This window comes from Talpa europaea (assembly GCF_964194135.1).
Source record: "Talpa europaea genome assembly, chromosome: 5".
NCBI lineage: Eukaryota > Metazoa > Chordata > Mammalia > Eulipotyphla > Talpidae > Talpa > Talpa europaea.
This window is the reverse complement of record NC_140071.1, coordinates 100,091,021-100,115,960: the sequence shown is the minus strand read 5'-3', so window position 1 is coordinate 100,115,960 and position 24,940 is coordinate 100,091,021. Positions and strand designations below refer to the sequence as shown.

General features: G+C 34.8%; 1 protein-coding gene across 6 annotated transcripts in view; it reads left to right on the top strand.

The window, feature by feature from the left end:
* Positions 1–24,940, top strand: part of USO1 (USO1 vesicle transport factor) — a gene marked incomplete at its 5' end in the record, with an annotated part of 72,786 nt that overhangs the window by 13,954 nt on the left and 33,892 nt on the right. For 4 of the 6 annotated variants that reach the window (XM_084233639.1, XM_084233638.1, XM_084233635.1 and 1 more), the window contains 7 exons: positions 589–675; positions 762–826; positions 6,058–6,134; positions 17,700–17,800; positions 18,945–19,047; positions 19,496–19,551; positions 23,184–23,304. In XM_084233639.1, the coding sequence (XP_084089765.1) occupies positions 589–675; positions 762–826; positions 6,058–6,134; positions 17,700–17,800; positions 18,945–19,047; positions 19,496–19,551; positions 23,184–23,304 (610 nt within the window). Of the gene's footprint in view, positions 1–588; positions 676–761; positions 827–6,057; positions 6,135–8,332; positions 8,345–17,699; positions 17,801–18,944; positions 19,048–19,495; positions 19,552–23,183; positions 23,305–24,940 lie in introns of all 6 variants that reach the window. The other 2 variants (XM_084233637.1, XM_084233636.1) reach the window with 2 other exon arrangements.

The following is a 24,940-nucleotide window of genomic DNA, read 5'->3' as shown; positions in this document are numbered from 1 at the left end:
TAGATAAAAATAACCTAATTTGTATTTTAACTTGCATTTACCTTGTAATGACTGAGATTATCGTTGTGTATATCTCAGGATTTTTTTTAAAAAATGGTTCAAATGTTAGCATGTTTAGAACACAGGAGACTAAAATGAAAACAAAGCAAATCCCAAAATTCCAGTGCTACGAAAGCTAATTTTCTATCAGTATCAGGTAGCTTTGATGTTTCCATAATCAACAAACAATGATTGAAGAACTTGAAACTTGCAAGTTCATAATTTGATACTCATTTCTCTATATACCAAAGATGGGCTGAGACCTTGCATGGTACTGGGACTATGTACTCCAAAGGAGATAGGATTCCCAGATCTAGAACCATACTTGAGGAAAAAGACAGTACTTACAAAAGATTCTTTCATAACATCAGAAATAAGCTACCTAGAAAAAAAATAAACAAAATATGTATAAGACCCAAGTGGATCATGGGTAGGAAAACTAATTTTGGTCTAAGAAATTCTTCAAACTAGATGATACAGTTTTGGGGGAAAACTTCATGTTTCTTTTTCTTTTTATTCTGTTAATGCGATTTCATTTTTCCATGACAGATTCAAAAGCTTTGTGACAGAGTAGCTTCATCTACTTTATTGGATGATCGAAGAAATGCTGTACGTGCTCTCAAATCATTATCGAAGGTTTGTGACACTTTTATCAGTTATTATGTTTATTAAGTTTGATGTTAGTTACTTTAGTAAACATTTTCCCCTGTGTGTGTACACAGAAATATCGCTTGGAAGTGGGTATTCAAGCTATGGAACATCTTATTCATGTTTTACAAACAGATCGGTAAGTTTTAATAATTTTTCTCCCTAATTTTCCTGGAAATTTTAATTAATATTTTTCAGTCACTGTTTCAAAAAATGATGGATATTAAAGTTAATAAGTGTTTACTTTCAGTTGTCACTTCAATAAATATTTAATGGATAGTAGGAGCAAACCATGTGATAAGCAATAGGACAGATACTGCAACCCTCTGGGGTGGAGAGTTTTCCATTATACAAAAATGGAATGAAGTAGCTACTGAATAAAGGCTTAAGATTTCGGGTTTGAACTGAACAAGCAGATATTTTGATATTCAGATAAACTGTACTAGTATTCTATAACAATATACTTACATATTATGGCTATTAGTTATCCAGACCTTTTTATTTGTAAAAATAAACTAAATATGGTTTAACTATGCTAACTAAGTATAGTTTATTTTTGAGCATATCTTTTTTCTTTTTTTTTAAGATTTATTTAATTTATACAAGGACTGGGCTACAGGCCACATGCACGTGAGGGTGAGAAGATTCACCAGAGACAGAGTGGGGAACAGAACAGGCAGACTGACTGAAATACACTGCTGAGGGGAGCAGCAGGCGAGACAGGAGAGGTCTGCCTCACCATGTAGGCATCTCTGCAGCTGGCAGGAATCGAACCGGCACTGCAGAGGCTGCGGACAGCTTCACAGCGCTGTGCTCAACTGCCTGCGCCACCAAGGAGGCCCTTTTTGAGCATATCTTAAGAGAAAGATCATTCTGCTTATTTTTAACTTTTTTGATTTCTCTTTAAGAGATTTTTTCCTGCAATTCTGGTTTTAACTAACAATTGTATATCACTAGCATTTAATCCTGCCTTTAGTTCTCTTTATCTTACAAACTTTAGCTGTGTAGTGAACACTTGTACCATGTCAAGATCTCTCACAGGTATCTCAAAATATACAAATTGTTCACATTAATTTAGCTCTGTTTCTCCTGTTTTTACTTGCTCTCTTTCAACTATCTTTTCACCCAACTTCATCGCATTTTCTGTCCATTCAAGTAAGAATCTGGAGGATTCATGCTGAGCTCATCCCTCTTCTTAACGCTTCATGCCCACCCAAACCAAAAACAGTTGGAATCCAAGAATTTCTTTTATTTTCTTTTTATCTTAGTTCTGCCTCTCAGTATCACTTAAACCATTTTCATAGCTTCTGTGTTAGTTATCTTTTTCCACATAATAGTTATCTCAGAACTTGCCACTTCATAATAATAAAAGTTTATTTCTCACAATTTCTGTGAATCAGGAATCAGAAGTGGGTTAGCTAGGTGGTCTTGACTCAGGGTCCCTCATGAGGTTGAAGTCACAATGTCAACCAGGAATTGAAAGCTTGACTGAAAGCTTTGAAAGCTTGACTGGGCCCAGAGGATGTGATTTCAAGATAGTCATTTACTTTGCTATTGACAGAAGGTGTCAATACCTCACCAGATTGCTCTCTGTATTAAGTTATTTGAGAATCCTTGTGATTTGGCAACTGACTTCTCCCAGAACAGGCAGTCCTAGGAAGAGAAATAGAGAAAACCACAATGCCTTTTAGGACTTAGTCTCTGAAGCCACATATAGTCGGTCCCACCATATTTTGTTTGTCAGAAGCAAGTTAGTAAGTACAGCTTACACTTAAGAAGAAGGGAATTAGGTTCCCCCTTTGGAAGAAAGCTACAGCAAAAGAGTTTTTTGCACATAGTTTAAAACTGTCACCACTTCCAGACTGTATTCTCTGCTTCTGATCTCTTTGTTCTTCCATTTAGTCTATCCATTGCAAGAATTATCTATCTGAACTGTAAATCTTCTGACACTCGCCTATTTCATGCTTTTCACCAGCTCTCTGCAGTATGAAGTTCATGTTTCTCAAAGCAAAGCATGTATATTTTTTAAAGATCTTGGTACCGTCTATCTAACCTGATATATTTCCTCTTAGACAACAAACAGACCATACTTCTATGAGTCTTTTTGTTTCCTTCCCTTTCTTGTGCTAACATCCCACTTATCTATTGATTTATTTTTTTTTCAAAGTGTTGTCTTTCTTTAACTTCATTGAATACAAAGGTCTGTCTTCTGTGCCATCTCTTCTCCACTCGTCTTCATTACTGTTTTATGCTTCTTGTCCTGGCCTGTCCAACTCTGAGAATCCTTCCACTAAATCCCTTTCACCAGTGGCAGCATCAAGAGAACTGTATTCCCTTTCTTGGCATAACACAAGGTTCTATTTGTCCATAGAACCTGTTCCTTTATAGCCATTTTAAGGGAGACTACTCATTCTCCCAAGTCCCATATTCAGGGCCCCAAAATTGTGTTATTTCTTACTGTCTTATTTCCAAACCAGGGTACCTCAATAGGTTTTTTTTTTTAAAATTAAGCTAGAATTTATATACCATGAAGTTTAGTCTTTTAAAGCATACATTTCAGTGGGTTTAGTATATTTCCAATGTTGTACAACCATTACCATGGCATAATTCCAGAACATTTTCATTATATCAGAAGAAATTCTGTATCCAGTAGCTATCATTATCTATTTCCTCCTCCCCTCATGCCTCACAACCATTAACCCACTTTCTATCTCTATAGACTTGAGTATTTTGGACATTTCATGTAAGTGAAATCATATAACATGTGACTTTTATCTGACTTCTTTCACTTGCCGTATTTCAAGTTGTATCCATGTTGTATAATGTATTAGTATTTCATCTCTTTTTATGCCTGAAAAAATTCCATTTTACAAATTTATTGCATTTTGTTTATCCGTTGTCTGTTGATGGACATTTGTTGACTACTAAGAATGATGCTGCCACGAATAGTCATATACTAGTTTTAGTGTGAAGATAAGCATAGAATGCAGTTGTTGGATCATGTAGTAACCTTTCTTTAACTTTTTAAGGAATTGCCAGACTCTTTCCCACAGAGGCTGCACAGTTTTACATTCCTACCAGCTGTGTATGATGGTCCAGTTTTTTCTAGTCAACACTTGTAACCATTTCTTTTCTTTTTTTTTTTTTTGTAATGGCCATACTCTTGGTTGTAATTTGGTATTTTGTGGTTTTGATTTGAATTTCCCTAATAATTAATGCAACTGAGCCTCTTTTCATGTCCTATTGACCATTTGAATATCTTTTTGGAAAGTCTGTTAAAATCCTTTGCCCATTTTAAATTGGGTTGCTTGTCTTTTTATTGTTGACTTTTATATATGTTCTAGGTAAAATACTAGATAAATAATTTGCAGGTATTCCCTCCCATTCTTTGTCTTTTCATTTTCTTGTCGGTTTCCTTTGAAGCAAAAGTTTTTACTGGGAAGTGTGAATCCTTCAACTGTGTTCTTCATGTTCAAATTTGTTTTGGCTGTTCTGTATTCCATGCATCCTCATACAGATTTTATGATCAACTTGTCAGTTTCTGGAAAACTGACAGCTAGGATTCTTACAGGAATTGTGTGCCTATAAATCAAGTGAAGGCATATTACCACCCCAAAAATATTACATCTTCCCATTCACAGACATGGAATATCTTCACTTATTAGGGTCTTGGATACTTTCCTTTAATAATGTTTTATAGTTTTTACTGTACAAGTTTTGTAAAATTTACTCCAGAGTATTTAATCTCATTTATTTAAATGGGATTTTTTTTTTTTAATTTTCTCTTTGTTCTTTGCTATAGCATATAAAATTACAGTCGATTTTTGTAGAATGACCTGTTTCCTTCACTTTTGCTGAATTTGTTTAAGGTTCTAATGGTTTTTTGATGGATTCCTTAGGATTTTCTGTATACAAGCTCTTGCCATGTGTGAATTGGTGTCATTTTACTTCTTTCCCAATCTGTATGCCTTTTATTTCCTTTTTTTCCTAATTGCTTTAGCTAGAACCTTTAGTTCATGTTAGGTAGAGATGGTTTGAAGGGACATCACTACCTTGTTCCAGCTTTAGTGAGAAAGCATTCAAATCTTTCACCATTGTATATGTTAGTTGTGGAATTTTGATAGATTCCCTTTGTCATTTTTATGAAGTTCTCCTTTTTTCCTAGTTTCTCAGCAGTCTCTAAATGATATTCTTTAAAGCTTCTCAAAAGCAAAACAATAATACTTTAAAATACCCACCTCATTTAAGATTTACATCTTCTGTTTGTGACTTCTTAGTGCCTCATTTGTGCTTTCATCTTTTAGTCTCATGGACATGTAAATGTTAGCATAACACCTCAAATCCCTTTCACTTGACAGGTACATAAATAAATTACTTTAGCAATAGTGAATTAAATCAATTTTAACAAAAGCTTAAAACCTGGAGAGTCCTAGATAAACAAAAACTTAATACTTATAGCTATTATGATATAAATTAGTTGAAATTGTAAATTTACTTTAAAATGCACATGTGTATACAGGCAGGTGTGTGCATGCTTGTGTGCCACAAACACACACCAATTAAAGCATTGATTTCTTGAACTGTTCTGTCAGTCTTAACTACTTCTTCATACTCACTAACCCTTTACACCTGTTTTCACTCTTGATTTCCACTCTAAATGCCATTGTCATCCATTATGCCTTCAAAATCTATAACAATGACTGCAAAATCTTATAATTACTCATTTTTTATGTAGGACATGTTTACCATAAGATTTTTTTTAAGCAAAATGAAAGTGTAGAGCACAGAAATAAAACTCTAGTAGTTCAACTAGAGATAACATTGTTATCTTATATGAACACATTTATATTAATATGTATTAAATAATGATATTAATATCTATTAAATATATGCATATACATACACAGGAAAATTATGTTGAACTAGTTGTGCTGGTTTTAAAGTTGGGTTATTTTTCAAATTATAATTTTAAAAAAATATGTGGACACTTGCAAATGTATATGTATTTTTTGCTAGATGGAATGATTCTGTTCATTAATTTTTGTATTCAATTTTTTTCTATTGAAAAAAAGGGGTTTCATCACCATATCACTAAATAGTCTTTGAACATACATTTTTCATTGCTTTATATGTAAATATTTGCCATACTACTTTTTTATCATTGAACATTAGGCCACTTTTAATTTTTCAATATTATAAATAATCCTGTACACATTCTTTGCAGTTTGAACTCTGATATTTTCTTAGGGGAGGATTTAGAAATAGAATTAGTATTTTATACAGTTTTGCTAAATAACCATCTGAAAATGGTTATAGTAGTTTACATTTTACAATTAGCAGTGTATAAGCGTAATAATTTCTTTTTTCCAGTTCGGATTCTGAAATAATAGGTTATGCTTTGGACACTCTATATAATATAATATCTAATGAGGAAGAAGAAGAAGTAGGTAAGTTTATTTTACTGTGCTTTCTGTACATTAAATTAGCTGGTTTGTGCCAGTTTTGCTGATTTTACAGTTGAGTTTATATTACAAGTTTATATGGAAGGGTGTTTTTCTTTCTTTTTCAATCAAGAACAGAAAGACAGTTTCAGAAAAGTATCTTTAAGATGATTCCTTTGTATGTGATTTGAAGATAGAATTATATTCTTCCTGTTAAAAAAATATTTTCCCTCTCCTGTATTTGATTTTAGTTAAAGAGTATGAATATTAGTAATTTCTAGAATAAATAATTACCTTCGGGAATTAACTAAATCTCAGACTTTTAGTTATGTGTGATTATCTGGTAAGCAATATGAAGTTAGAGGATTTTTTCCTAATACTTAAGGCTCTCAACATTGGGCTTATATTAACTTAGAGCAACCATTTATTTAAGTTAGGAAGTTCTTTAAGTCTTTTTGATGTGATAATATAAATCTGTTTAAAATCTACACATTTCTTTGGTATATCTTTCCTGTTGTAATTCCAAATTAATTTCTGTGCATAAAATAAGAGTGTCATTTACTTGAATTAATTTCATTGTCAATATATGAAATGCTTGACTAAAAGTCTGTTTATGTTATGCAAATCTATGCATTGGTAACTTTTCATTATGCTGTTGAAGTGTGCATTCCACATATCAGACTGGCTGTTGTAGTTTTTTTTTTTTTTTTTTTTTTTAGGGATGAAAATCTTTAGTAAACATAATTTGGTAACCTTGAAAATGAAACTAGTCACTCACATGACAGCATTTAAATACAGAACACACAGTAACATACTTTGGAGAAAAAATATCCTTATTTTTTCTATTTATTTCTCAGGTGAAGAAATTAGGTACAACATACTGGTTAGACTACATTAAAGACTTTTTTTCTTATATGTTTCAGACCAGAAATTTTGCTCTTTTTCTAGTTGGTTTGCTGCAGATAATTTTTCTGTTTAAAAACTTGTATAATGGCAATATTTTTTAGGTAGGTGGCTTTACTTTGTTATAAATTTATAATATAATCACATATAGCATCTAATTTTCTGTTTCTCAGTATGTGTTTGGGCTCCTTGTTTTTAACCTAGTATTTAGAAATGGTCCTTTGGATAAAACAGGTTACATGAAACTTTGGAGAAAATTATTCTTTTGGGCGATCACTTTTTCTAAGGAAGATTAAAATAAGAACCTAAACCTTCTCCTGAACATTGACTTATCCTGAGTCAGTTTTTAAAAATCTGGGTATTGAGAAATATGTCCTTTGTCCTATTATATATTGATACTTTCCCTCTGCTGCTTCATTAAAAGATCGTTCTTGGGCCTCCCCGGTGGTGCAGCGGTTGAGCGCTGGGTTGCAAAGCTGTCTGCGGCCTCTACAGCGCCGGTTCGATCCCCGGCTGCTCCCTGGCCACCGGAGGAGGGTCCCACATGGCGCCCGCTGCTCCCCTCAGCAGTGTACTTCGGTCCTTCTGCCTGCTCTGCTCCCCACTCTGGCTCTGGTGAATTCTCTCACCCTCCCGCGCTTCTGACTGTACCCAGTGCATGTATAAACAAAACAAACAAATAAATAAATAAAAAACATGCCGCTATTAAAAAAAAAATCGTTCTTTTTTTTTTAAAGATTTATTTATTTATTCGTTTATTTATTTATTTATTTCTACAAGCACTGGGTACAGTCAGAAGCGCGGGAGGGTGAGAGAATTCACCAGAGCCAGAGCCGGGAGCAGAGGAGGCAGAAGGACCAAAGTACACTGCTGAGGGGAGCAGCGGGCGGCAGGAGGGTTCTGCGCGCCATGTGGGATCCTCCTCCTGTGGCCGGGGAGCAGCTGGGGATTGAACTGGCGCTACAGAGTCTGCAGGCAGCTTCGCAACCCAGCACTCAATCGCTGCGCCACCAGGGAGGCCCTAAAAGATCGTTCTTAACTCCATTTTAGAGTTCTTGACCTTGGAGATATTTAATAACCCTTTAATTTGATGATAAATCTACCTTGTAGTCCATATAGCATATGCTCTGTCTCTTTTAGTGTATCTCAGGTTATTTGAGTAGAATGAATATGAGTCTCTTCTTTCAAAAGAGTTTATGGCTTATTTGATATTTTTAGGCTCTCATTTTATTGTGAATACTGACTACTATAAGAAACTGTTTTCTTTATCACCTACTTTTTATTTTTGTCTACCTTTTCAGATGATGTTGAAGGTAAAAGATTGCATTTACATATGCATGAGGTTTCTAGGCTTAATTTCTGATAATATAAAAGGACATTGTCAAGTGGTATTTCTTCTGGCTGGTAAAAAAATTCTTGATGTTTGTTTCACTATATAAAAGTTTCTTAATTAAAGAGGAATATTTGGTAAACTTGTATTGCTATTTATTATTTCTATGACTGTTAAATCTACTGTCCAGAACATAGAAAATTTTATAGTATACCTTTTAACAATATTAAAGCTTTTTTCTCTGGTAGGACAGTCTATTTTGAATTACTTTTATGTACTTTACTGGAAAAAAATTTTGAGCCAATTTATTTTAAAATAAAAATAATAATATGAATAAAAATAATACAGGCAATTTATAGGAATATAGGAATAATGTAGGAATATGTACTGATGTATACATATATACGTTGTAGCCTGCAGTCTTAAGAATTGGAAAATATTCCAATTCAGAGAATATTTATATGTTGATACTGTCCCTTTAAAATAATGCATGCACAGTAATGTCTGTCTAGTGACATTTTTTATATTAATTTATAGGACTTACCAATATTGTCTTTCTATTTCTGGTGATGTGTTTCAAGTTCCATTTTTTTTAGCTTTGATGTTTTTTAATAATTTTCCTCATTACTTAAATTGATTTTATTTCATTTTACCATTTTTTCCTGAGATCCTTAACTTTTTTAAAAGAGGAAGGGAATAGCTTTACTGAAAAATAAGTTTAAAATGGTACATAACAAACTTACCTCTATTTAACAAAAATCTAACAAAGAAACTAACTTATTAAAGCAGACATAATTTTTTTTGACATTTGAGCCTTTTGTTTAAAAGCAGAAAATATCAGAGCATTATACCTTGACTCATGACAGTGAGCTGTTTCCTTCTTGAGTGAATCAGATCAGTAGTTGTTTCTATTGTTGTTTCATCATATTTATGTAGAGCTTTAAAATTTATAGTGCTTTCATGTCCATTATCTTAATTGATCCTCAGAGTAGCCTTTGAAGTAGGTGGTATTTTTCTCTTTTCTGAAGATAAGAAAATGGAAACCCAGAGATCATTTTTTCATCTTAAGTAGAATAACACTTTGTTGGTTTTTGGGTTTGTTTTTATTTGTTTGTTCGTACTTTTTTTTTTTTTTTTTTTTTTTAGTATTCCATGGGTTTCTGATTTAATAAATGCTGGCCATTTTTCTAACTAGATTCTTTATTAAATCTTGTGACTTATATAATTGGATAAAATGGATACAGACAAACATTGAAAAATATAGGTGTAATCATTTAAGTAACTGACCATAGTATAAGAGAAGATTTATTGATGTTCCCTCACTCACTTCGGACTGCTTTTCTTAGTTTATCTCTCTGTAAAGCAGTTTTGCTCTACATAACACTGATTATGAATTTGATGTGAGTTCCAAAGAAAAGGTCCAGAAATGACTTGAATATTCTTGGTACTTGTGGAAAAAGTATTAACTTTAAATATGTTTGAAGAATTAATGTATATATACACATTTAATTGAAAGCCAATCATACAAGTTCGGCTGAAATATTTCTAGAGGAATGAAAGGACTTTTAACAAAGCATTTCTTGGCCCTCCCTGGTGGCACAGGGATTAGGTGTCAGCGCTATCAAGCTATCGCTCCCATTGTAGCTTGAGTTCGATCCCAGCCCACTGCTCCCCTAAGCAGTATATTTCAGTGGATCCACCTGTTCTGCTCCCCACTCTGTCTCTGGTGAATCTTCTCATCCCCCACACCTCTGGCCTATACCCCAGTTCTTGTATGCATAAATAAATAAAATAAATCTTTTTATAAAAAAAGCACTCCTTAATTTTATACACTTAGGTTTATTTACACTATTGTAACAAAGCACTATTTAGTTCTTATTTTTTCATTTATCTTATTGTAAAGAGTCATTTACTTTTTCAGGTTTTAATAATTATAACATACAACATATAACCTATAGGATGTAAAAAATAGAATTGGCTCTTGGAATTTTAAAATAGGTAGTGGGCGAGAAAAAGATGGTTTACATGTCTCATACCATTGCTTACATATAAAATAGGTGTAACTTCTCATGGGTCTAGTTTTGGTTTACACCGTTAGATACAATTCATAGTTTGTAATTTTTTTAGTAGTTTATAGTATTTTTAATTTTTTTTTTAATTTTTAAAAATTATTATTTTTTAATTTTATATATTTTTACATCATTTTTCATTTTTGTACAATGTATGCATTTTCGTCTTGGTTATAGTTTATAGTTTACTGAATTCTCTCCTACCAAAATAACTTTGTATGATACTTTAATTGGCTTAGCTAATTTTTGCAAGGGAATTTTAAAGTTCAGAAGTGCTGTCTTATGACTAAGGGAAGTGATATATATCTCAATCAACTTTTTTTTTTTAAAGACTTATTTATGCATCCAAGAATGGGGTACAGGCCAGAGGTGAAGGGGTTGAGAATATTCGCCAGAGACAGTGGGGAACAGAACAGGCAGATCGACTGAAATACACTGCTGAGGGGAGCAGCGGGCGAGTCAGGAAAGGTCTGCTATTCTCTGGCCGGGAATCGAACTTGTGCTTCAGTGGCTGCGGATTGCTTTATAGGTTGCCTTTTTTTTTTTAAAAAAAGATTTATTTATTTATTTATACAAGCACTGGGTACAGTCAGAAGCGCCTGAGGGTGAGAGAATTCACCAGAGCCAGAGCGGGGAGCAGAGCAGGCAGAAGGACCGAAGTACACTGCTGAGAGGAGCAGTGGGTGGCAGGAGAGGATTGTGTGCCATGTGGGACCCTCCGGTGGCCGGGGAGCAGCCGGGGATCGAACCGGTGCTGCAGAGGCTGCGGGCAGCTTCGCAACCCAGTGCTCAACCGCTGCGCCACCACCACCTGGGAGGCCCCTGTAGGTTGCATCTTAACCCCTTGCGCCACTAGGGAGGCCCTCAATCAACTTTTTAAATTGACAGTACTAAGTCAGACGGGACCATAGATCCTTTAAACAGGAATTTGTTTTACAAGTTGAATTCAAAATAAAGATCTTGGTTATAAAAAAAAAAAAAACTTGTTTATGAGCTGTAAAGCTGCAGTATTTTATATAGAGTAGCTACAGAACAAATCAATGTATTATTAACTCTGCTTCTTACTAAGTTTTTAGCTTGTGCTTACTGCAGACATTGAATTAAGCTTTTTCCTGGGTTAAACCTGTATTCCATAAAGTGCAACACAAAAGACTTATGTATTTAAAAGGGATCCATAGTCAAATAAACATAATATACTGTAGTTACCTGTAAAGTGTCACAAAATTTCTTAGTGCAATAAGTGCTGAGAGCCTGCAGTAAAGAAACCTAACTCTGCACAGGTTCTTATTTTCATCATATACCTATTAACTTGCCATACTATTCTACATTTTGAGGAAACTAGACAAAGTTACTTACAACTTAGTTATTTGAATTTATTCACATAAAATGTTTCAGCATTTTTTGAGCTTAAAAAATTTAATAGGAGGAATCTACCTAGTCTGTATATGTTTTCCCCCTCCCTTTTCAGATTAAGTTACAGATTTTAATATTGTCCCAAATGTCTGTGACTTTTATTTTGAGCTTTTCTCTAGAGATGATAGTCTTTTGGACCAAGGACATTGTCTCATAAGCAAGATTGTTTGACCCACTTAGTATTTTAAAAACAGGCACACCTTGGAGATGTTGCCATTTTGATTCCACACAGCTGCAATAAATCAAATGGTGCAATAAAACTAGTGACTTTTTGTTTCCCAGTGCATACAAAATGTATATACACACACTACAGTAGTATATTAAGTGTGCAATAGTGTTGTCATAAAAAAAAGTATATACCTTAATTTTAAGATACTTTTTTTTTTTATTTTTTATAGAGGCATGCTTTATTTATTTGTTTGCTGGTTTGTTTGTTTGTTTTGTTTATACATGCACTGGGTACAGTCAGAAGCGCGGGAGGGTGAGAGAATTCACCAGAGCCAGAGCGGGGAGCAGAGCAGGCAGAAGGACCGAAGTACACTGCTGAGGGGAGCAGCGGGCGGCAGGAGAGGTCTGCGCGCCATGTGGGACCCTCCTCTGGTGGCTGGGGAGCAGCCGGGGATCGAACCGGCGCCGCAGAGGCCGCGCGCAGTTTCGCAACCCAGCGCTCAACCGCTGCGCCACCGGGGAGGCCCAATTTTAAGATACTTTATTGCTTAAAAATGCTAACCATCATCTGAGCCTTCAGCAAGTCATAATCTTTTTGCCACAAGCTATCAATTTGTTTGTTGTTATTTTTTTCCTTTTTTTTTTAAAGATTTATTTATTTATGCATACAAGAGCTGGGGCACAGGCCAGAGATGCGGGGGGGGGGGGGGGGGTGGTGGGAGGATTCACCAGAGACAGAGTGGGGAACAGAACAGGCAGATTGACCGAAGCCGGGGATTGAACTCGCTCTGCAGAGGCTGTGGATTGCTTCATAGTGCGGTGCTTAACCCCTTGTACCCCCAGGGAGGCCCTGTTGTTGTTGTTTTTAAACCTATCTGTGAAGCTCAGTAAACTGAAACACAATAAAGCAAAATATGCCGTTGTCAGTATTATACATTGGGAGCTTTCCCATCCTTTATTGGATTTTAGACTTCTCTTTTTAAAAATACCTGAAAACTGACAACGTATGGGCCTGCATTCCCCAGTGGCAACAGTTAGTTGGAGCTGAGTATCTTCTGCTTACCCTTTCAGGGCACCTACTCCATCCTCGCTATTGTCTGTCGGCAGCTTGCTTCACTCATAAGCTGCTCTCTTGGCCTCTTTATCGTTGAGTTTGTATGTTCCATTATATTCATACCACTCAGGTAAACTTCTTCCATGAGGCTATTTTTAGGAAAGTATTTGACTACATCCCATTTGTTCTGTACATAAATAGAAATTACCTCTACTTGTGTTAACAAAGCTGCTTCATTTCTTGATTATGTTAAGTTCAGAAATAGCGCTTGACCTGCTAATCACTTCTTTCTCTTAGAAACACTTTGTTCACTGTTTCTCAGTCTACATAGTACCCTCATTTTCTTCCTGTGTCAGTGGACTGCAGTTCTTTATTTCCTTTACAGTTTTGTTATTTTGTTTTTCTTTTTTTCATCTCCCCCCACCCCTCCACCTCTTAACACTGGAATGACCCAGGTACAGATTTTTTTCCTTCTCTATTTCCCTTGGTGATAAAGTAGGTTATATGCTTACTACTCTCGAAAGTATACATCCAAGCCAGACCTCTCCACTGAAGTCCATAATTGTATATTCAGATACTTAATATCTGCATTTGGATTTCTTCCACATAATACAACTTTATTGAAATATAGTAACTGCATGTGTATAAATGTACATTTGATGAGTTTTTTTTTTAATTTTTTTTTTAGATTATATTTATTTATGCATACAAGAGCTGGGGTACAGGCCAGAGATGTGGGGGGTGAGAGGATTCACTAGAGACAGAGTGGGGAACAGAACAGATTGACCAAAGTGCACTGCTGAGGGGAGCAACAGGCGAGACAGGAAAGTTCTGCTTCGCCATGTGGGTTTCTCTTTGGCGGGCTGGGGATTGACCTCATGCTGCAGAGTCTGCTGATAGATTGATAGGTTGCGTCTTAACCCCTTGCGCCAGCAGGGAGGCCCCAATTTGATGAGTTTTGATTATGTGTATAAACCCACCACCAACAAATTAATGGTCATATTCAAATGTTTCCTTCTGCTTATTTGCAATACATCTCTACTCTTCCTAGCCTCATTAATCAAAGATCTGCTCTTATTACTATAGATTACTTTGTACTTTTCTAGAATTTTATATAAATTACATTATATGGCATATACTCATTTAGGGGGGGTCTGGCCTCTTTCACTTAGCATAATTATTTTGAGTTTGCATCCATGTTGTATATCAGTAGTTTATTCATTTTTATTGCAGAATAGTATTCTGTAGTATGAATATAATTTGTTACTCCATTCCTCTGTTCATGGGCATTTGTGTTGTGTTCCCTTTTTAGCTATTGTAAGTGAAATTTCTATAAACATTCATGTGTAAGTCTTTGGATATAGGTTTTCATTTGTCCTATATTAATAACTAAGAAGTAATAGCATATGTATATTTTTATTATTATAAGAAACTACCAACCCATTTTTTTCAAAGACATTGTAACATTTTACATTTTCACTGGCAGTATATGAAAGTTCCACTTCTTCCACAACCTCTCCAATACTTGGTGGTATGTCTAGTCTTTTTTAAATTTTAGCCATTCTGATAGGTTTGAAATGGTATTCATGATAATTAATATGTCTTTTCATAATGAATAATAATACTGATCATATGAATTTTTCATGTGACTATTTGCCATCCATTTATCTTTTTCTTTAGTGTTTATTCAAATCTTCAGTCCATTTTTTGCTGGCTTTATTTGTTTGTTTTGTCTACTTGAATTGTAAGAGTTTTTTTATGTATTCTAGCTACAAGTTCTTTGTTGTATATATGTCACCAACATTTTCTCCCAGTCTGTGACTTGCCTTCTCATCTAATACATTCTTTTAAAGAGCCAAAATTTTAAATTTTGATTCAATCAATTTAGCAGTTTTTTCTTCTATAATTTATACTTTTTGCTTATTATTTATGAAATCTTTGCCAAACCTAAAACCACTACAGTTTTCTTCATTACTTTCTTTCGATAGTTTTAAAGTTTTAACTTATGGATTAGGGTATTTTCTAGTTTTTACATTTGGTCTATGATCCATTTTGAGCAAATGGACTTTCTATTGTTTGTCTATATTGCTGTCCTTTTGTCTATATGACACACTGTCTTAATCACTGTAGCTTTATTTTTTATATTTAATTTATTTATGTTTTACATGATTGTTCTTTTTTTTTTTTTTTTTTTTTTTTTTTACAGTATTTGCTTTCTCTTCTCAGGAGTAGTCCCCACAGAATTTCTACCACCATTTCACACGTGCACCATCATCATAATCCCTTGTGCTCTTCCTACCCTCAAATCACTGTAGCTTTATAATAAATCTTGAGATTTTGTAGTATGTCTTCCAACTTTTTTTTCCCAAAATTGGGTTTTTTAAGCTTCTTTTGTATTCTCATATCAATTGTAATGTTGGTTTGTCAATTTCTATCCAAAAAACTGATCGAGATTTGAAAGGGATTCTGTTGAGTCTGTAATATGACAAATGACATCTAGCCATATTGTACCTTCTTTGCTATATATTTTTATTTAGGTCTTCTTTAATTTCTCTGAGCAGCATTTTGGAGTTTTAAAGTAAAGGTCTTACATCTTTTTTGTCAAATTTATTCCTAAGACTTCAATACTTCTGATGCTATTTTAAGTGGTACTGTTTTTTAAATTTTGATCTCTATTTGTTCATTGCCAGTATATAGGAATGCGGTTAATTTTGTATATAGTCTTTTATCCCACAACTTTGCTAAGCTCACTTATTCTAATAGTTTTTTTTTTTTCATAGATTCCATGGAATTTTCTATGTAGACAAATACATCATCTATAAGGAAAGACAGTTTTACTTCTTCCTTTAACTTCTGTATTCTTTTTCCCCCACAAACCCTGTCTTATGGCACTAAGATTTCTTGCACAATGTTAACTAGAAGTGGTGAAAGTGGTTATTCTTTCAGTTTCCTGATCTTAGGTGAAAAGCTTTCAGCCTTAAACCGTTAAGTTCAATGTTAACTACCCGTCTTTCATAGATGCCTTTTATTATACAACCTTATAACATTGACTATCAAGTATATGTTTACCACTCTAAAGTATATGTCCAAAACTGAACTTCTGATTCTCTCTAAATGTTCAACTTGCTTCTCCACAGTGTTTCCCATCTTGGTAAACGACAACTCCATCCTTCCAGTTCTTCATGCCTTGATCACTCTGCCTTCTCCTCCTCCTCTTCCCTTCTTCCTTTTTCTTTCTCTTATTCCTCCTCCTCTTCCTCTTTTCTTAACCCTGTATGCAATATGTTAGCAAGCCTGTTTCCTCCTTTTCATAAAATAATAATAATAATCACTGAGGTCTAAGCCACCTTCACCTGATACCTTGATTATCGCCTCCCTATTTTCTCTGTTCTCTGACACTATTGTCAACGCAGCAGCTAGAAATTAAAATATTTAAGTAGTGTCATTTTAACATTCAGAAACAGTAAATTCTTTTACTGATGCAAGAGCTGATAAGAGAAATAGTTCTTAAAGTATCCAAAGGACAAAACCAGCATAATTGAGTGCTTAACCAATGTTGGAAAACATTTATTTTCTACTTATGGCCTCTAATTTTTTTTTCTTCTACAAATAATTGGATGAGATTACTACTGTCATTGTTGAATTGCTTTACCTTTCCTCTCACCTGCTGGGTTTTTTCCATTTCTCAAATACATTAATATTAAAATGTCACATTTAATGAAGAACTATTTGAAAAAAAATAGGTTTGATCTTGGCTGTCAGGCTCACTAATTTATGATATCACTGTCTGGAGCAATATGTGGAAAAGGATTCTCATGGTTCAGCAGAGGTGTGATCAATAAGCTATGTCTGGTATGCGTAAGGGAAAAGGGAATAGTGTATTTGCCATCTTTAAGTTGTGTTTAGTGTAGGCAGATTGTAAATAATTGCTTTGACAATTGTTTAACTTTTAGTAATCCTTCACATATTTTGGATAAGGTACACTGATAACAACAAATACTTTAATGACTTCTAAATCTTAAGGACAAATATAAACTTTTAAAGGATAAATGAGAAATTAAATATCAAATTCTGATTTTATTAGCAAGTAACTTTAGGATATGTATATTAACATTTTTTTAGAAGATACTGAAGAATCTGCAGATGACTGGTTTAATTTTTTAATAAGTTATTTAATAGTAACATTAACAGTCAACAAAGGACTATATTTTTAATAATGTTTTGGGGAGGTGTTTTGATGTATAGTTTACATACAGTAAAATTTATTCTTTGGTGTTGTATAGTGCATTTAGGCAAATGTAGACATTAGTGTAATCATTGTCTCATTTAAGATATTTCTATCATCCCAATAAGATCCCTGTACTCTAATAAGAAGTTTAACCTCAGAATGTCCTTGAAAAAAATGTGAATACCTAAATATCTTTTCTTTGTTATTTTTTAACATTTAAAGAATAAAAATTTATTTAAATGACATTGAAAGTTATTTTAAGGATGTATCTTTCCAGCACAATTGTGATATCACTGCCAGCCACACTGTTCCAAGAATTATCATTTCTGCTTAGCTCCTGCAACAAAAAAGATACTTTAAGATAACATAGCATCATATTGAAGTACTTCATCTTTGAATATTACAGAAGAAAATTCCACAAGGCAGAGTGAGGATCTGGGAAGCCAGTTTACAGAAATTTTCATTAAGCAACAAGAAAATGTCACTCTCCTGTTATCTTTATTGGAGGTAAATACTGAACCCTGTTATGTTTTCAACTCAATAAGCTGCTTTTGTTGACTTTTCATGTGTTACTGAGGAAGCAACACATCCAGATAGATACATAGATAGATAGATAGATAGATAGATAGATAGATAGATAGATAGATAGATAGATAGATAGATAGATGGGCAGACCTTTTTAAAGATTGATTTATTTATGCATACAAGAGCTGGGGTACAGGCCAGAGATGCGGGGGGTGAGAGGATCCACCAGAGACAGAGTGGGGAACAGAACAGGCAGAGTGACTGAAATACACTGCTGAGGGGCGCAGCGGGCAAGACAGGAGAGGTCTGCTACTCCGTGTGGGTAGCTCCCTGGCCAGCTGAGGATTGAACTTGTGCTGCAGAGGCTTCGGATTGCTTCATAGTGCAGTGCCTAACCCCTTGTGGGTAGCTCCCTGGCCAGCTGAGGATTGAACTTGTGCTGCAGAGGCTTCGGATTGCTTCATAGTGCAGTGCCTAAACCCTTGCGCAACCAGGAAGGCCCCATAGATAGACCTTTTTTTTTTTTTTAAAGATTTATTTATTTTTACAAGAACCGGGGTACAGGCCAGATGCGCGTCAGGGTGGGAGGATTCACCAGAGACAGAGCGAGGAACAGAACAGGCAGACTGATGAAATACACTGCCGAGGGGAGCAGCGGGCATGACAGGAGAGGTCTACAGCACCATATTGGACCCTCGCCGGCCAGCCAGGATCAAACCCTTGCTGCAGAGGCTGCAGACAGCTTCACAGCGTGGCACTCAACCGCCTGCGCCACCAGGGGAGGCCCTAGATAGACCTTTTTAATATTTTGAAATATTTTGTATCATTGCAAGAGATTCACATACATATTTTAAGAACTATGTAATCTGTGAAAATACTATAGCTTCTTATTTCCACTTTTAGAGAATCCTATTTTACCCAGTAGTAATAGTTTATCAGTAATCAATTTGGTCAATTCATGTTTACTCTTTTATGCTTTTATTTCTCTAATTTCTTTTTTAAAGTTTACTAGATTACTTTCTATTTTTTTCTTTGTTTATAGTTTTGATACCAGTATTAGTTGAAAAATGTTTTTCTTGAAAATATGAATTACAGATGTTGAATATTTAAAATGTTTACATTGTAGGAGTTTGATTTCCATGTCCGCTGGCCTGGTGTGAGGCTTCTTACTTCTCTTTTGAAACAGTTAGGACCTCAAGTGCAGCAAATTATTTTAGTCAGTCCTATGGGTAAGTGACTAATCTTTCTTACATCATTTTCATTTAAAAGTGAGGATCTTTTCCCAAAGAAGGAGACTGAAATGATATGATAATAAATTCTTTATAATTTTGGTGTTTTTTTTTTTTTAAAGATTTATTTATTTATGCATACAAGAGCTGGGGTACAGGCCAGAGGTATGGGGGGTGAGAGGATTCACCAGAGACAGAGTGGGGAACAGAACAGGCAGATTTACTGAAGTACACCGCTTAGGGGAGCAGCGGGCAAGACAGGAGAGGTCTGCTTCGCCATGTGGGCTGCTCCCTGGCAGGCCAGGGACCAAACTCGTGCTGCAGAGGCTGCAGACTGTCATAGTATAGTGCTTAACCCCCTGTGCTACCAGGGAGGCCCAAATTCGTTATAATTTGAGTCACTGTATGTGTTTTTGACCTGTCACTATTTTTCACTGTTTGCCACTAGGTGTTTCAAGATTAATGGACTTATTAGCAGATTCCAGAGAAGTTATACGCAATGATGTAAGTTAAATATGAAAAATATGTCTAAAAATATACAACTTTTAATCTCTCTTTGCAAATGAAATCTTTGTTGACCTTTATTTAGAAACATAGTTTGGAAAATTGCCTTTTAAAGTTATATGTAGGGTCACATTATTTCTTAAACAAATTATAGTAGAGACATCTTCATAAAGGGGGAAGACACCTTATTTCCCGCCCCCATATACATGCAGTGGCCTTGGACTAGCTACTGAGAATTAGGGACAGAAGTGAACGGACAGGAGAAGTTATATAACTTGGAAGGTAAGTCCACTCAGGAAAAGATGCTTAGAGAAGTGCCTACTTGCTTCTTGGCTTTGAACTTGCACCAGGGACTTGAGGGATTTGGAGGAGACATACTTGTAGAGCACACTTGAAAAGACAGGTGGATGAGAGACATGTGGGGAGGCTGACAATGGCAGTCATTACCTTGACATGTACTTTGATTTTCCTTCTTGCCTGGCCCTTTTTCCCCCTTTGTATGATTCCCTGCCAGATGATGCCTTAGATTTATGGCAAGGTTTTGAGCCGTAGGGGCCCCAATTTGGGCAAACCTTTTTTTTTTTTTTTTTTTTGGTTAAAAAAATTCTTTTGTAATTTATTTATTTATTTTTATATTCCCCCATACAATTGCAAACGCCCCATTCTGACCCCAATCCTTCCCCTCCCGCCCCCCACCCCTCAAAAAGTGTCTCTGGTTCATAGTTTTTTGTTGATTTTGATTTTCACTTTCTTATATTCATTTTCCTGGTCCCTTATTTAAGTTTTCTAGATTCCTGCTATGAGTGAGACCATCCGGTATTTTTCTTTTTCTTTTTGGCTTATTTCGCTGAGCATGATCCCTTCCAGCGCCATCCATGTTGCTGCAAATTGCATGTGTTTATCTTTTTTGAATGCTGAGTAATATTCCATGGTATATATGTACCACATCTTCTTGATCCAGTCATCTATTTTTGGGCATTTGGGCTGTTTCCAAAGCTTAGCTATTGTAAACAGTGCTGCTATAAACATAGGGGTGCAGGTGCTCTTTGGAATTGATGTTTCTGTGTCCTTTGGGTAAATACCTAGGAGTGGAATTGCTGGATCATATGGAAGCTCTATGTTTAGTAGGTCCAGAATGGGCAAACCTTTTTAACAGGGCATTTACCCACAAGGGTGTGGGTAACTTTGGGTGTTTTATTGGAAAACTAGTATCCTTGCTTCTTTCTCTGTACACACTAATCCTATTTAAGTTATTTTACACTAAGTTACTTTGTCTTTGTGTGCACAGATAGCCAGAGCATGCAAGTTTGGGGGTTCTGGGGTACCTTAGTCTGCCCACCCACAAAATGATTTTTCTATTAACTTTATGCCTTTCACAAATTCAGGATTTCTTCCATCATTTTATGAAAGGTTGTAATGACACTAAACATCCCCAGACATTGAACCAAGTAAATTTTACAAAATTGAGCATTTAGTATCCTCACCCTCATTTGATTGAGTACTTCAAAGGATTTTCCTTCTAAAAACTATTTAACTATAGAGAATGTGGATTTATTTTCCATTCTGATTTAATATTTGTGTATAACTTTGAATATTTTCTATTGATGTAATATAGTTTTATTGCCTAAATGTTTATTGTTATCTACAACTTGATCAAAACTCTAATATATTATACTATTGGAAAGATCTTTTTCAAATTAAATTTTAGAGCTAGATTATCAATCAGTATTTATACTGTGAAGCTCAACACTGACAGAAACAACAGAGCAAGTGATTTGCTCTTTGTTAATATCTTACTATCTTATTCATGTTCATATTTGTGGTACCTAGATCTGTGCCTTTCTCATTCTAAGTACTAATGAATACCATATTGCTTAGTATATTACTAAGTTGCTCTTAGCCTCACAACTAGTTATTGGCAAAGCAAGACAAAATTGAAAGACTCTTGATTTCTGGATCAAGTAGACAATTTTTTAAAATTTGTATTTAAAATCTTGTAGTATTTGTATCAACATGGTATTTTAAGTGGTAACATAATACACTTATGCATAATTTGCTGGAAATTACATCTTCCTGGATTGCTATTAAATTTTTGGTTTTTATGTGTTTTGCAGCTTTTTTCTCCTTTGGTTTCAAGCAACGAATTGTCACGTCTTGCCATTCTCGTAGCACTCTGTGGCCATCTGAAATGTTATACTACTTCTTTTCCCTTTTGTATTTTTTTCTTTGTTTCCTTCTTTTAAATTCTGGTTTTGTTTATATTCTAAACTTTATCACTCAAATAAAACTCAGTTACTAATTTCTGCTTATTTCATATCAAACAAGTATTTTATAAGCCTTGAAGAGCCCAATAATACCATGGTGGTCAAAGAGATAGCAAATATTTTATGAAAAAAGCAGATGTTACTTAAGAGGAGCAGGAATAGTAAATTGGTAATTCAAAAACCCCAAAGAGGTAAATTAGCTATTGGTACTGGGTTTTATAGAACTTTCTTTTCCTTTACTCCTCATAAACCATGGGACAAAAGATCCTTGTTTTACACATGATTTTACTAAGACTCAGAATTTTTGTAATTTGTTCAAAGTTGTACTCCTAATAAGTAGAACAATCCTTTTTGAAACCCATTTTATCTAATTTAGAATCTCAGTATTCTTTCCACTGTATTCCTTCCTCCTTTTGTTAGCAATTAAACTCAAGTTGGTAGCATGAAATAGAAGAATTTGACATCTAAAAAATACCACTTTTGCCTTTTATTTCATCTTAATGGTGAGACTGTCAGGAAAAAGAGTAGAATGGTCTCAATAAGGTCACACATTTTTTGTCTTAAGAATAATATGTATGTTTATCTACCCAGTACTAATAGCTAATTTGCCTCTGGGGTTTTTGAATTACCTATTTGCTATTCCTGCTCCTCTTAAGTAACATCTGCTTTTTTCATAAAATATTTGCTATCTCTTTGACCATTATGGTATTATTGGGCTCTTCAAGGCTTATAAAATACTTGTTTGATATGAAATAAGCAGAAATTAGTAACTGAGTTTTACTTGAGTGATAAAAAGTTTAGAATATAAACAAAACCCAGCTCAGCAGGAATTGAGAAAAACTGAAATTCAGAAGCAAAGACTACAATGAATTGTTTGACATTGGACATGTCATTCTTGAGACTGAATTCTCACTTTCATTTCTCTAACAACTTAGAATCAACTTTTGGGAATCCCGGAGCCAGATAACTACAAGAGTATCTGAACTTTCTCTGTTCAAATGTGATGGTGTTTGATTTATATTATTGGATTCATAATTTCCTATTAATACTACTATGAAGCAAGTATAAAGCATTACTGAGACAGAGATAATCATGCTCAACTTTAGGCACAGTGAAAGCCATGTGGTGATTACATGAATATGAAAGAATTTTGTATATTTATATTGTACAGTGAAAATTGGTCCTGTCCCTTTCGTCTTAGGAACACAAACTGTTCAATTTCTCTGCTCTTGTTTTCTCTATCAGTAAAGTGAAAAAGATGGACTTGTGACATTCCTGCCATGTTTTTAAAATTCTGGTTTTTAAAGTAACTTTATAATATCTTGTAAAAGTTGTACTCCACTGAACATTATCTTTCTTTTCCATAAGGGTGTCTTACTACTGCAGGCATTAACAAGAAGCAATGGAGCAATCCAGAAAATTGTTGCTTTTGAAAATGCTTTTGAGAGACTACTGGATATTATTACAGAGGAGGGGAACAGTGATGGAGGTATAGTATGAAAAGATTGATTTAAAGAGATTACTTTTGTATTTTCCAAAGTGTTGACTTCTGAGGAATGCAACTGGGAGGAGAAACTAGAACTGATACCATATGTTCTTTTCTTTCACTTTAGTGTGTTGAGTATGGATTTCTTTTTATCCTGTTTGATATTTGCTAGATTTCTGAAATCTAGATTGATAGACTTTCATCAGTTCTGGAAAAAATCTCTGCTATAGCTTTTCAAATACTATTTTGCTACATTTTTCTCCTATCTTTCTAAACTCAGATTAAATTCTTCATCTGCTTTGATCCTGTCATCCTGCTTTCTCTTCTGTCTTTTCTTCTTTTTGCCTTTCTAAGCTTTATTCTGGATTATCCCTTCTGAACTGTTTTTCTCTTTTAACAGTTCTCTATCTATATTCATCAGCTATTAAATGTATCCACTGAGTTTTTAGATTTATCTTCTAAAAGTTCTTTTGGTTCTTTGCTATGTAATTTTTTATAATTTCCAGTTCTCTACAAATATTTTCACTTATCTTATTTCTTTGAATATATAAAGCAATTATTTCATAGTACCTGATAATCCCAATTTTTAATTTTTTATGAGCCTGGTACTTTTTCTCTGCTGCTTCTTAAACATGGTTTAGTATTTTCTGTGTGTATGGTCATCTTTGTGTATTGTAGTGTATGTAACAATTTTTTATAGGAATTTGAAATCTAGGATGAAGGTGATTCTTTCAGAGAAAGCATCTTTGCTTTTGCCATGTTCTGGGAGTGCAGTTTACTCCTGATTACGACTTATTCTAGGATCCAGATTCTGAACTTGAGATTTCCTGGATCACTCAGGCAGTGCAAACTCGGGCTATAGATCTACCAAGGCTAGTGTGAGATGGTATCTCATTGTGATTTTATTTCATTTGTTAAAGTAATGAGATGAGCATCTTTTTGTGGTTTTATTCACAACCGGTTTTTGTCTTTTACCCCACTTGAATTACCTACTTGCCCATTTTAGTATAAGATTGTTTCTCCTTTTTTAGTTGATTATTGGGCAATTTTAATACTAATATTTTGTTGATTAAACATGTTTCAGTTATCTTCTAGTGTATTTATAGTGTTGCTATTAAAATTTATATATTTAATACAATCATTGACTGAAATACACTGCTGAGGGGAGGAGTGGGCGAGGAGATAGTAGAGGTCTGCCTTGCCATGTGGTTTCTCCCTGGCCAGCCGGGGATCGAACTTGTGCTGCAGATGCTGTGGATTGCTTCATAGTGCGGTGCTTAACCCCTTGTGCCACCAGGGAGGCCCCTTTTCAATTTTTAAACCACTTTTCTTTTTTGTCTTATTGCACTAATTAAAATCTTTAGTATAGGGCCTCCCCTGGTGGCGCAGGCAGTTGAGTGCAGCGCTGTGAAGCTGTCCGCAACCTCTGCAGCACTGGTTGGATCCCAACCTGCTGGCGAGGGTCCCACATGGTGCGGCAGACCTCTCCTGTCTCGCCCCTCAGTAGTGTCTTCCATCTGTCTGCCTGTTCTGTTCTCCACTCTGTCTCTGGTGAATTCTCTCACCCTCCCGCACCTCTGGCCTGTAGCCCAGTTCTGGTATAAATAAATAAATCTTAAAAAGATATATTTAAAAAAAG